The 14242-nt window shown below is 40.8% G+C and overlaps 1 protein-coding gene across 6 annotated transcripts in view; it reads left to right on the top strand.

The window, feature by feature from the left end:
• Positions 1-14242, top strand: part of HRH2 (histamine receptor H2) — a 324736-nt gene that overhangs the window by 136255 nt on the left and 174239 nt on the right. For 3 of the 6 annotated variants that reach the window (XR_011320699.1, XM_069763992.1, XM_069763994.1), the window contains exons 2-3: positions 9667-9753; positions 11885-13439. Coding sequence is in view for 4 of the 6 variants with exons in the window: in XM_069763992.1 (XP_069620093.1) it covers positions 12334-13439 (1106 nt within the window). In the remaining 2 variants the exon portion in view is untranslated. The remainder of the gene's footprint in view (positions 1-9666; positions 9754-11884; positions 13440-14242) is intronic. The other 3 variants (XR_011320698.1, XM_069763991.1, XM_069763993.1) reach the window with 1 other exon arrangement.

Raw genomic sequence — 14242 nt, 5'->3', positions numbered from 1 at the left:
ATGAGTGGGTTGACACAATGAATGCGACACTTGTGGCCCATGTCCTGGATACGTCTGTGTGTGTGTGGTGGCTCTTGAAGTAATGACTCCAGCAGCAGTCTACTCCTTATGAATCTGCCCCAAATTTCTCAATGTCCTTTTCTTAACAATCCTATCAAGGCTGTGGTTATCCCGGTTGCTTTAGCACCTTTTTCTGGTAAGTGGCTCCCCTCGTCCTGACCTGGTATGTGGCTCGCACTGTTGTATGCGCTTGGCTTCCCTGGCCTGCATTGCTCAACTCCCCTGGTCTGCATTGCTCAGCTCCCCGGTCCACATGGCTCAGCTCCCCCAGTCCTGCAATGCTCAGCTCCCCTGGTCCGCATTGCTCGGCTCCCCCATCCCGCATGACTCAGCTTCCCCATCCCCCATGGCTCAGCTCCCCCGTGCCATGGTTGTATGCATGGCTCACATTGCCCCCCTTCCCATCAAACTCACCCTCCTCCCCCTGCATCTCCGGCCCTGCATCTCCATTTTCCTGGTGCTGGTGGCTCTCCTCTCCTCTGCTCAGCGGTCATGTGGTACCTCTTATTAAGGTAATGAATATGCGCTCCACACCTATGGGAGTGGAGACGTATCCATATTCATTATCTTAATGAGCAGTACCACATGACCGCTCAGCACAGGAGAGGAGAGCCACCGGCGCCGGTACAACAGAGATGCAGGGATGGAGGATGAGTATGATCTCTTCTGTTAGCTGGTGGCTGCAGCTGTCACTGTGCCACAGATATCGGTTCCTGTCACACACTGCTCCGCCACACCCCCCCACCTGCTTTTTGTACCATGACTCGTGTATAAGCAGAGGGGGGCGTTTTCAGCACAAAAAATTGTGCTGAAAATCTTGGCTTATACACGAGTATATACGAGTATGACTGGGTTGCGTAACCAGCATCTACTTTTAACAGAAGCAAGCAAAGCTCTACTATGTTGACTGCTGTTAACCCCTCAAATGTCGCTGTCAATATCTGACAATGGATTCACAGGTGTGCCATTCCTTTTGCCCATTGACTTCCAACAACATGATTGTAGGGTTCCAAAGAGATTGCCTTGGCAAACGGTGACCTGCTGTAGGTTCCTCTGCCTTCCATGTCTCCTTTGAATACTAACCTATGGCTATGTTTCATAGATGACCATGATTTTTACGGTTGCAATACTATAGTAAAATGGTGAAACATTTGTTATTGTTGCTTCTATAAAAGTCTGATCTATCAAAATATACAGCTAATTAACCCAATTAGTAATGAGGGGCAAAAAGAGACAAAATTTGAATTTTTGGCTTTGTTAAAAGGAAAAATAAACAATTTGTGGGTTTTGGCTGAAGGAGAGGAGAAAGGAAAGCACGAAAAAAGAAAATAGGCCAATCTGGAAGAAGTTAGAGTTAATTTCTTCATTCATTTTGCTTCCTTTTTCTTAATCAAAAGTATTTAGCTAAGAAACTGCATCATAGTCACACAGACCTAACATTATAATAATTCTGTACAATGCACACATTTATGATGGATCAAACTACTTGTGTACCCTGTTCTCAGAGATATCAACCATATTTACAGTATATTCCTCAAAACCACCAGAGGCAATATAGGTAATACTTTCTTCATACACATTGCAAGAGATATGCTTTATAGCCATGTAAATTAGAATATGCCTTTCCGACACTGCAGAACCTGCCCGTCATGCTACACATAATTCACAACTGCTGTTTTTACCCATGTGACTGATTGAAGAAAGAGAAAGCAAATACAATGCTATACTGAAAGCTTCAACATCTGAAAAGAAAGGTAGGATTTTTTTCTTAGAAAGGTATTGGGATGAACCACACCTTGCACCCCACCTGATGATACTATTTTAGCGGAGGGATCACATGGTACGGTCTCCCCACTTTCATCAACATGATGTTCCAAACTACCTGTTCACATAAGTACAGGGAGACAAGGGGAGTAAAAAAGTGGGTCCCACACAGCCTCAGGCATGACACAACGCTCGTTCACAACCCAAACAGGATGAGATGCCCCTTTTACGAACACCAGTGAAACAGAGCAATGCCAGCCCCGTATGACTGCCACCAGTTCCTAATTAATAGGAATATATTGGGCAAGAAACCAGCCCCAGTAGCATGTGCAGTTAAACCAAGAACACAAATGTGTGAATTTGTGGATCGAAATAAAATAGCAGCCCAAAGTTAAATTAGATATTTAATCACCTTTAGGCAGTGGTTTTTGCACCATAAGTTCTGTCGGGCCCTTGTTATGCTTGGTAACTAAACTTGGCTTTGCTACTTGACTTCAACTAGTTGTGGTGTGTAACTCCCCACCTTGAGGTGCTATAATGGATAAATATTCTGGCAGGCGTTTGGCTAGCTCCTAAGATCTTGAAAATGTAACCGGTTTACAGCTAGGACATATGATAAATCCATAATTTCCTTATGGACTTATCAATTTGCAGTTACACAGTGTGGACTTTGCAGGGGGTCATCCTGTCAGGAAAGTCTTGGAACAAGCTAATTGGGAGTGGGAGTGTTTCCCTTTGAAGCTGGGAAGGCTGGACAACCTGCTGAACAAGGTGTTCTATTACAGCTACACATCCTGAAAGACGATTGTGTTGTTGGACCGGATATGATACAGTTGATTAGTATGACATTAAATCTCCCCATATTCTTCACACCTCCCCCCTTTAGAGGGTGCTAGGGGGCAGCACTTTCCGGTGTTCCCTCACGTGCCTGTCCGCAACCCCCCGTTGTTGGAATAACCCACCGGCGTGACTGTAGTCATGGCCCTTCTTGTGGCGAATGGAAAAGTGGCATTGTTGGAGCAAAAGGCTCCAGCAAAGCAATATCCCATTTTTTCTGGATATGGTATGTAACCAGCTAAAGGGATTGTGCACTTCCATGGAGACCCGATATGTTGAAGGCTGTATTGCAGGGTGTCAATGTGATGGACGGCCAACTCTGTCCTCCTGAACTTGTTGCTGAATAAAACCGGGAAGGTGTGTAGGATTTCCCACAGCTGGAACCGCCTCTACCTCTTCTGGCAGGTTGCACACTGGGAGGGTGTAGACCTTCTGCTCACAATATGCCTTCATCACGTTCATGTGGAAAGCCTTCCGCCTTGCCACAGTGTGAACCAGGTTGATCAATAAGTTACAGTATAGAGCCGCTAGTGCATGAGGTGCTGGCCTTCTCAGGCTGTGTGAAGCTTGTCTTGGGGAATGCGGATCAGTATGCACACCTATTGCTCCATCTGGTAGGTCCTCTCACAAGCATTCTGGTCATTCCATTGGTTCTGGTTAGCCTGAGCTTGTGCCATATTGCTGTGCACCAACTGTGTCAAGTCCTGATTCTTGTCCTGGAAGCACACAACATACTCAATGTTAACACTACAGGTGTGGCTAAGTCTCCTTTCCATGCCTCTTTAACCAGAGACAAACGCACTTGTCGCCCATACATGAGATCTAAGGGGGAGAACCCTGTTGAGGCCTGTGGAACTTCCTGGTAGGCAAATAGCAGGTGTGGGAGGTACTGCTCCCAGTTGTGCCCATGGGAGTTTACCAGACCACCCGTTCGAGGTCTGAGTTCGAGGATGGCTGTACCGCCTGGGGGGCTGTGCTGACCCAGGGTGGGTCAGCGCTCATAGTAAGAGTGCATTTGTTGTACACACAGGCAATCTGATCATCGACTGTGTGTAGCAAAGGTGTTCAGACAACTGCAGCTTCTAGTCTCCCATTGAGATCATTGAAGCATGCAAAAACTAAAAAAAATGTTTTCAAAAATACTAAAAAAATTAAAGTTCAAATCACCCACTTCCAATATAAAACAATTTAAAAAAATATAAAAAATACGCATATTTTCTATCACCATGTTCAGAATCGCCCAATCTATCAAGCTATAAAATTAATTAATTCGATCAGTAAACAGTGTAGCGGAAAAAAATGTAAAAATGCCAGAATTACGTTTTTTTTTGGTCACCACAACATTGCATTAACATGCAATAATAGGCTATCAAACGATTGTATCCACACAAAAATTGTATCATTAAAACGCTAGCTTGGCACGCAAAAAATAAGCCCTCACCCAGACTCAGATCACAAACAATGGAAAAGCTACGAGTCTCGGAATTAATTTTTTTTAACTAACTTTGGATTTTTTTACCATTTAAATAAAAAACAACCTAAACATGTTTGGTGTCTATGAACTCGCAATGACATGGAGAATCATAGTTGCAAGTCAGTTTAAGCATTTAGTGAATATGTTTAAAAAAAATCCCCCCCAAAAATGTGGAATTGCATTTTTTTTTTGTAATTACAATTAATTGAAATTTTTCGACCCAAATTTTTTTCCCAAGGTTAACAGGAGAAAATGGACATCAAAAGTTGTTGTGCAATTTGTCCTGAGTACACTGATACCCCATTTGTGGGGTAAACCGCTGTTTGGGCGCATGGCAGAGCTCGGACTGGAAGGAGCACTGTCTGACTTTTTCAACACAAAATTGGCTGGAATTGATATCTGACACATGTCGCATTTGGAGAGCCCCTCATGTGCCTAAACCACGGAAACCCCCTAAAAATGACCCCCCCAAGGAACTTATCTTGATCTGTGGTGAGCACTTTGAACCCCCAAGTGCTTCACAGAAGTTTATAACGTAGAGCCATGAAAATAAAAAATCATATTTTTTCCACAAAAATCATCTTTTCGCCCCAAATTTTTTATTTTACAAAGGATAACATGAGAAATTGTTGTTCTGCAATTTCTCTTGGGTATGCCGTTACCCCATAAGTAGGGGAATGCTACTTTTGAGGCACAGTGCAAAACTCAGAAGGGAAGAGGTACCATATTGGATTTTACTGGAATGGTTTGAGGATGCCATGTCACATTGGCTGAGCCCCTGAGGTGCCAGAACAACAGAACCCCCTATATGTGAACTTATTTCACAAACTACACTCCCCAATGAATTAATCTAGGGGTGCATTGATCATATTGACACTACATGTGCCTCATAAAAGTTTATACAACTGAGGTTAAGAAAGTATAAATTATATTTTTACCACTAAAAAGTTGTTTTTAATTTTTCTAAAGGATAATAGGAAATATTTTTACAACAATCTAAGGTCCATTTTTTCCTGAGTGCGCCAATACCCTATATGTAATCGGGAAATATTTTTCAGGCACATTGAAAATCCTAGAAGGCAAAGAGCGCCAAATTTTACTTTTGTGGTTTGCAGGTGCCATAACCCACTGGGAGAGCTTATGAGGTGCCAGCAAAGCAGAACCCCTCATAAGTGACCCCATTTTACGAACTGCACCTCTCATTGAATTCATGTAGATGTGCAGCGATCATATTGACACCATAGGTGTGTATCAGAATTTTATACCATTGGACAGTGAAGACAAAATAACTTTTTCATTTTTACCACCAAAATTTTGTTGTAGCTAAAGATTTAACATTTTCATACAAGAGGTGCGGCAAGTGGGCAGCAAGTGAGCAGCACGGTGGCCCAGTGGATAGCATTGCAGCGCTGGGGTCCTAGGTTCAAGTCCCACCAAGGACATCATCTGCAAGGAGTTTGTATGTTCTCCCCATGTTTGTGTGGGTTTCCTCCGGGTTCTCTGGTTTCCTCCCACATTCCAAAAACATACTGATAGGGATCATAGATTGTGAGCCCCAACAGGGACAGCGATGATAATGTGTGCAAACTGTAGAGCGCTGCGAAATAAGATAGCACTATATAAAAATAAAGATATTATTATTATTATTAGGAGGTGGGTAAAAATGGTACCAAAATTTGTCTCACAATTTTTACTGAACGTGGCAATACCCCATATGTGGCTGTAAAGTACTACTAAGCCATATGGAGAGACTCAGGAGGAATGGAGTGGTATTTGCCTGTTCAAGTGAATGGGTCTGTGCACATGTCAGTGTGCTTACACGGACTGTGTGTCCGTGGGCAAAACACGCTGACATGTCCGTTTTTAATGTCACCATGGGGCGCAAAAAGTCCTGCCCACCTGCACATGCATAACACACATGGATGTCATCTGTGTGACACGCATCGGCGCAGAGGAAAAAGCGTTAAAGTAAGCACTGTGGGGATATCACCGGATCTCACCGCAGTTCAGCCGAGCTGGGAACGAAGAATCAGTGACAGGAGGTAACCTCTATGACGTCACCACTGTTCACTGATCCTGTGCTCACAGCATCATATTCACAAGTTGTTCTCAGCCTGGCCGGTCGCATTTTGGCATCGTCCAAGTTGAAAACAAATTATCACCCAGACATGGATTACAATGTGGGACGGAACGACAGATAGGTGAGGGATATTGTTATTTTTTTATTTTTGTTTTATTACAGGAGAACGAGGGCTTTGGTGGAATAGGCATTAGGTAAGTATAACTGTGTTTGTTATTTTTAAATAAAAATGGAAATGTCTGTTTTTTTATTTCTAGTAAAAGACTTTATTCTGGCTGTGTCTTTGTTTACCATATAACTATAAATAATGGATCGGTGTCTTATATACGCTTCTCCACTACTAAGCTGTGGGCTTGATGTCACCTGACAATACAAAGGTGACATCAACCGCACAAATATGAACCCTACTTGCCATCGCTCCAGGGCAAGTGAAAAGAGCTGTACAAAGCGCCAGAATTGGCGCATCTAATAAATGTGCCTTTTCTGGGCAGCTGCAGGCTGCTATTGTTAGGCTGGGGGGGGCAATATCCATGGCCCCTTACCAGTCTGAGAATACCAGCCCCCAGCTGTCTGCTTTAGCAAGGCTGGTTGTCAAAAATGGGGGGGACCCCACGCCTTTATTTTTTCATTATTTATTAAAAATTTTTTTTAAAAAAAACAGCATAGGGACTACTCTATTCTTGATAACTAGCCTTTCTGAAGCTGACAGCTGAGGGATGCAGCCCCCAGCTGTGAGATTTTCCTGGCTGGTTATAGAAAATACCAGGGAACACATGCTTTTTTTTCATTTATTTACTTATTTATAGCGCAGGCGGCGGCTGATGAATACCCCCATCAGCCGCTCTTGCTCTCACTGTTATTAGCAGCAGCATGGGTAGGCTGATGGGAGTAATAGTCCAATCAGCCACTGCCTGCTGTCTCTTTTATCACTTAAATATAACTCATCATCTTCCCCTGCTCACGCCAATCGCCTGTAGAGCATGGGTGAAAATAAAGAGAGGTATGCACCTGGTGACGGGCTTACTGAAACCGTTCTTCCCTGGTGCCCTTCCATGTGGCACTGATGCAGCACTCGCATTCCACACGTGTGCCACTAGTATTACACACAGACACTGACATCTCCGGTACTGGAAATATCAGGACATGTGAAAGAGGCCTTATAATGGGTTTTTATGTTTGGCTGTTGTCATACACTAAAAGATGCTTTTCATTGCAAAAAATAGTTTTTGCATCACCACATTTTGAGAGCTATTATTTTCCATATTTTGGCCCACAGAGTCATGAGAGGTCTTGTTTTTTGCAGGACAAGTTAATGTTTTTACTGCTACCATTTTCGGGTGCATGACATTTTTTGATCGGTTTCTATTCTGATTTTTGTGAGGCAGAATGAACAAAAACCAGCAATTCCTGAATTTCTTTTTGTGGGGTGGTTTACGCCGTTCCGTGTGTGGTAAAATTGATAAGGCAGTTTTATTCCTCAGGTCAGTATGATTACAGTGATACCTCATTTAGATCTTTTTGTATGTTTTAGCGCTTTTATACAATAAAACTAATTTATAGAAAAAAATTATTATTTTTGCATCACTTTATTCTGAGAGCTATAACTTTGTTAGTTTTCCTCTGATGGAGCTGTATGGCGGCTTGTTTTTATGTGGGTCAAGACGTTTTCAGCAGTATTATGATTATTTATATCTGTCTTTTTGATCGTTTTATTCTACTTTTTGTTTGGTGTCATGATGATAAAGCATTGGTTTTTGCCTTGTTTTTTATTTTTGTTATGGTGTTCACTAATGGGGTTACCTAGGGGGACTATTTTATAGGTTGGGTCGTTGCGGACGTGGCGATACCAAATATGCTTACTTTTATTGTTTATATATATTTTTTCATTCAAATATTTAGTTAGAGATAGAATACACAGCTCTGGAAAAAATTAAGAGGCCACTGCAAAATGTTCAGTTTTTCTGATTTTTTTTCTTTATATGTATATTTTTGAGTAAAATATAAATTGTTCTTTTTGTCTATAAACTTCTGACAACATGTCTCCGAATTTCCATGCAATAAATTTTGTATTTTTTTTTTCTGACAAAGAAAAATGGTCAAAATTAAAAACAAAAAAACAGTACTTTCAGTCCTCAAATAATGCAAAGAAAACAAGTTAAGAATCATTTAGAAACAACAATACTAATGTTTTAACTCAGGAAGAGTTCAGAAATCAATATTTTGTGGAATAACCATGATTTTTATTCACAGCCTTCATGCGTCTTGGCATGCTTTCCACCAGCCTTTCACATTGCTTCCCATGCAAAAATGTCTTTTTTTCTCAGCAGTTCTTCTTTGTGTGATGGCTTGTGACTATCCATGATCCTCTTGATTATATTACAGAGATTTCCTTGGGGTTCAGGTCTGGAGTTTGGGCTGTCCATGGCAGGGTTTTGATGTGGTGGTCTCTTAATTTCTTCCAGAGCTGTATATTATTTTTTTTATTATCGTTTTTATTTATTTTTTAATATTTTTACCATTATTATTTTTTTTTTACCTTTTTCTAACTTTTTTTTATACTTTGTCCCACTATGGGAATATCATTGTTTGGAGGCTGATCGTTTCTATAGCATACAGATGAAGCAGCATCTGCATGCTATAGAAACTGTCAGCTCTGCACTGACAGAGACTTGCTGATCATGCACTGTGCATAATAAGCAAGTTTATTAGCTCTGGTGACCCAGATGTCTTCATGACGACATCGGGTCACCATGGCAACGATTTGGACCCCGCGTCACGCCGGGAGGTTTCTGATCCAAAGACGGAGGGGCTGTCAGCCCTCTGCTGGCTTGTGGAATGCCGCAATCATGTTCGATAACAGCAGTTTGGGGCTTAAAGTGCTGTAAGCGGTCTGTGACCGCTCCTGGCACCTAGTGCCGGGTGTCAGCTTTCAGAATCAGCTGACACCCTGCAGCAATCGCCCGCACAACCTTTGTGTGCGTGGGCGATTGTGATGACGTGATGATCCATCCATGGAGAAATAGGCCCAGGGCACATGGACAAATCATTACATCCATTGTTAGAAAGGGGTTAAAGAATGTGGGCTTTTTTGTACTTAAATGCATGCATTTGTGCCTAAAATCAATTTTTATAAACATGTTAAACCATGAGTTAAATGCAAAATGAGTTGTTTTCTTCTTCTGAACTTCTCCAAAATGATATATGACTGCATCAAATTTGAGCTGACCCCCAAAATATCATTAAAATACCACAAACAAAAATGCTTTGCATGAAAATGTTGAATATAAATATCACTATAAACATTAAAGTATCATCTGGTTGCTGTGCATTTCACCTAGACAATTGCTGTGAAAATGTCCACAAAAATGGCATAGAACATGCAGAAAAATGCTGTGTGTGATTTCCACCACATGAAACACAACTCTACAGTTTGTCACGTTTATCCTTGTAGATGTTAGCAAGTAAGCAAGTTTCTGAACATCTGGCAAATCTCATCCAAGCAACATTCTCAGGTTTATAAAAGCAGCTGAGAGATTGAGTAAGTATAGGACAGAATAAATATTTCTATATACTGGTTAATACTTCAGAACTAGCTTTTAACCCCTTTACGACGTGGCCAATTTCCGTTTTTGCATCTTCATATTTTTCTCCCCTTCTTCCCAGAGCTTGTTTTTTTGAAGGATGAAATGTCCTATTGAATGACAAAATTCATGTTACCATATAGGTACAGGTGTACAGTAAAACAGGAAAAAAAATCCAAGTGGGGAGAAATTATATTAAAAAAAATTCTGACATTGTTTTTTGCTAATTATTTTTACGATTTTGTGGTACAAATGACCTTGGGATAGATGTGATGTTTTGATCGCTTGTTACAACATTTTTGTGGCTTTTCAGTGCCTCCCCAAAAATTTTATTTTATCGTTCTTTCTGAATCCAGTGATGCCACATATGTGTTTTTGGTTTTGTTTATACCTTTATTTTTAGTAGGGGAAACGGGGAGTGATTTGAACTTTTAAATTTTTTTTCATATTTTTTAAAACTCTTTTTTTTACTTTTCACTGTTTTCAATAGTTCCTTTAGGGGACTTGAAGCTCTAAACAACTGATCGTTTGTGCTACATATCGCAATGCCACAGCAAAAAGTAGAGTCTCCTTTGAATCCTGTCCGCAGGCAGGGTTTCAAAGGACTTCAATAATGATAAGCATAGGGTTCTTCAGTAGCTGTCAAAGCAATCCATTTGCATCCCGCGATCATGTCACGAGCACATGGAATGATGTGGCCCCTTGCCTGTGAGCGTTAAATGTGCACTCTCAAAGTTTGACAACGGCATGTAACAGGTAAACAGTCACGGCTGGAGCTCTGTTTCACCTGCGATTCTTACAAGCATAACATACAGCCATCACCTGCTAGATATGGGGCGGGCTCACTTAGTGAGCCTGCTCTATACACTCGCTTGCGTCTTGCGAAGTATATCAGTACATGTGTGGCACATGTCGTGAAGGGGTTAAACAAACCTTAGAATTTGGAATACCTGTGATCACTGCTCGCCAGCAAAACCATACATTTTCTCATTCCAGGTTTGGGCTCACTGTTTTGTTTGGCCCAATGAAGCGAATATACAATTATGGCGTGAATGGAAATGAATTCCTAGCTAAAATTGCATAGTTGCTATTACTATTGAAAAGCAATTTCCATTTAATTCAACTGGAGAATGTTAGATGAGATTTCCATATATCCTGGCCATCCGTTTTTTTTGTGCCGCGAGTGATGAGAACCGATGTCATCAATGCAACAGTTCTCAGATGGCTTTTCTGCACTTTGTTGGATCAAAGACACAAGCTGCACAGTTTTCTGTTTCAGCTCCTGAAAGCATCCAGATAATCTATATATATAATTGTCTAAGGGTTTTTCCGTCTGTCTGTCTTTCTGTCTGTCTGTCTTTCTGTCTGTCTGTCTGTCCTGGAAATCCCGCGTCTCTGATTGGTCGAGGCCGCCAGGCCTCGACCAATCAGCAACGGGCACAGCGACGATGATGTCATAAAGGTTGCCATGGCGACGATGATGTCATTAAGGTTGCCTCGACCAATCAGCGACGGGCACAGCGATGATGATGTCATAATGGTTGCCATAGCGACGATGATGTCATAAAGGTTGCCACGACCAATCAGCAATGGGCACAGCGACGATGATGTCATAATGGTTGCCATGGCGACGATGATGTCATAAAGGTTGCCTCGACCAATCAGCGACGGGCACAGTCTGCCGCGAATTCTGGAATCATCATTGTCCATATACTATGGGGACATGCATATTCTAGAATACCCGATGCGTTAGAATTGGGCCACAATCTAGTAAACTATAAGGTCCATTCTTACATCAGTATCTCTGTGGAAAAAAAGCTGGATGGTTACATACTGTAGATAGGAGCAAGGTCTTAGAGGACCTAATTAGTGCTAAAAGGAACAATGTCCTTCCTGACTAATCTGACTGACATTTAAACAAAATCCCATATACTTATTTAACATAGCACATGCTTTAAGAAACAATTGTCTGTTAACCAACAGCAGCTGATATGACATGATGAATGTGAAATGACTGAGCTCACATAGATGCATTTATCAAGACATGTTTTGTTTTATTTTAACTTTCAATTTTTACTCATTTTTCAGGTTGATAAAGACATTCACCAACTCATCTGCTAATTCTGAAATGTACTCCTAACGCTAGACTTCCAGAAGTGAAGAAGCAATGCTGTCTCTAACTACTATGAATGATTTATTATAGTAAGAGTTCGAGAACGTCAATACAAATGGTGAACACCACTAAGTGTAAAGGAGTGAGCAAAATCTCCAGTTTTACAAATCGACTTGAACCAAAAAAGAATAAATAAATAGACAACCATACGTCAGCGGATACTATCAGTCAAAGAATTGCTTATTATTCAGTGGGGTCCAGCAATGCGCAGGTGAATATTGCATTGCTGGACCCCTATAATAAAACCAGTAATCCCTGATTAACATGTACTGTGAAACCTAACTTCCTTCTCTAACACTGAACATAAACCAACAAAATTTAAACTATTTTCAGGACCAACAGATACAAGGCAAGGTGTTCAGTAATGGATGAAGACTCTAAGGATTCAGTTGATATGTGCTGGAAGACAATCCTATATAACATAGTCATTGGAGCTGTGCTGGTTTTAATTATAATCATTACCATTTGTGGCAATGTGGTGGTCTGCCTGGCCGTTGGTTTTGACAGACGACTCCGAAGCATGACAAATTGTTTCATCGTCTCTTTGGCTATCACAGACCTTCTGTTGGGTATTCTGGTGCTCCCATTTTCAGCCTTGAACTTAATACATGAAGAATGGCCATTTGGATCTGCATTTTGCAATATTTATACAAGTCTGGATGTTATGCTGTGTACAGCCTCTATTCTCAATCTTTTCATGATCAGTTTGGACCGTTATTATGGCGTTACAGCCCCTCTTCGCTACTCCATGCTGGTGACTCCGTGCCGTGTAGCCATAGCAATGGGAGTGATATGGGTGGTATCTCTAATGGTCTCTTTCATTCCGATCCACCTTGGTTGGAATACAAAAGATAAATCTATTCAAAACCTTAGAGGAGATGGAAACACAGAATGCAAGCTAGAGTTGAACAAAGAATATGTCTTAGTAGATGGCTTACTAACTTTTTATCTTCCTTTGGTCATAATGTGTCTAATGTATTACAAAATCTTCAAGATTGCTAGAGAACAAGCCAAGAGAATAAATCATGCCAATTGCTGTAATGCTGTTAGTCCAACACTACCTACTGTTCGAGAACATAAAGCTACTGTTACATTGGCAGCTGTGATGGGGGCCTTCATCATCTGTTGGTTCCCATATTTCACTGTATTTACATATGAGGGAGTGAATGACATTGAAGTTGACAAGACAGCTTTCTTAATAGTTCTATGGTTAGGCTATGCCAACTCTGCCCTCAACCCAATTTTGTATGCTGCTCTGAATAGAGACTTCCGTACAGCCTATCAACGCCTCCTTCACTGTAGACGTGTGGGTCCACTTAGCAATGAAACCCCGCTTACCCTGATTCATATTCGACGTCCAGGAGAACGAAGTCTTCAAGATATGCAAAGCATTCGTGATGATAAGCAGCATAACCTACAAGAAAGTAATGGAAAAGAATGTACTCCTTTCAACAAACATGTTACGGAAAGGTAAATTTTTCAATTTAATTGCTAACTTATAAATTAAAATATTCATGCACAATTTGGGTTGACCAAAATCTTCATTCATATCAATAATAATAACAGTTAAAATAAACAGATAAAAATAAAGAGGTAGTCCTATTTAGTACAATGATGGCATAGCTAAAGAATTTGCAGTCACTTTATAATTGATGAGGGTCTGGCCTCTGGAATATCCACCAATCCTTTAGGTCTGCATTTATTGTAACAGGGTCTGTCAGGTTCTATCATGCTTTACGATGTTTTTTCCAACAAAAATGGCTCTAAACCATTGAGAGCACTGTGAACAGAGAGTAGCACCGAGCTGAGACTATAGTGAACATTCTTCTCTTCTTCTGGTGCAATGATGTTCATATAGAATAGGCAAAGAAGTAACAAATAGAATTTATCTAGACAGTAGAGGTATTTGCTCTAAATATATCCTGAATATAAAAACCCAAATGGAAGAAAACCAGCAAATCCGAACTTAAAATGTGACACAAGGTTTGAGATTTTGTTTAATCTTCTGCATGTTATATATGTTCTGCTTGTTATACATATATGTGAACTTGGAGCCAAAAAAGCATACAGTATATGCAGATCAAAGTCTATAGGTAACATTTTATGGATCTGTTCCACACTGACATGAACTGCTGGTTTAGCCCTCCTTAAGGTTACATTCCCATGATGGGCTATTGGTGACCTTTCGATGTTGCAGGTTTTCCGAACTATTTCTGCACCCATTAAGTAAAATAGGCTACTTGCATTTTTTCAAAAATATGCAACATAGAAAA

This window comes from Ranitomeya imitator, chromosome 4 (genome assembly GCF_032444005.1).
Source record: "Ranitomeya imitator isolate aRanImi1 chromosome 4, aRanImi1.pri, whole genome shotgun sequence".
Taxonomy (NCBI): domain Eukaryota; kingdom Metazoa; phylum Chordata; class Amphibia; order Anura; family Dendrobatidae; genus Ranitomeya; species Ranitomeya imitator.
This window is presented reverse-complemented; position numbering and strand designations above follow the sequence as displayed.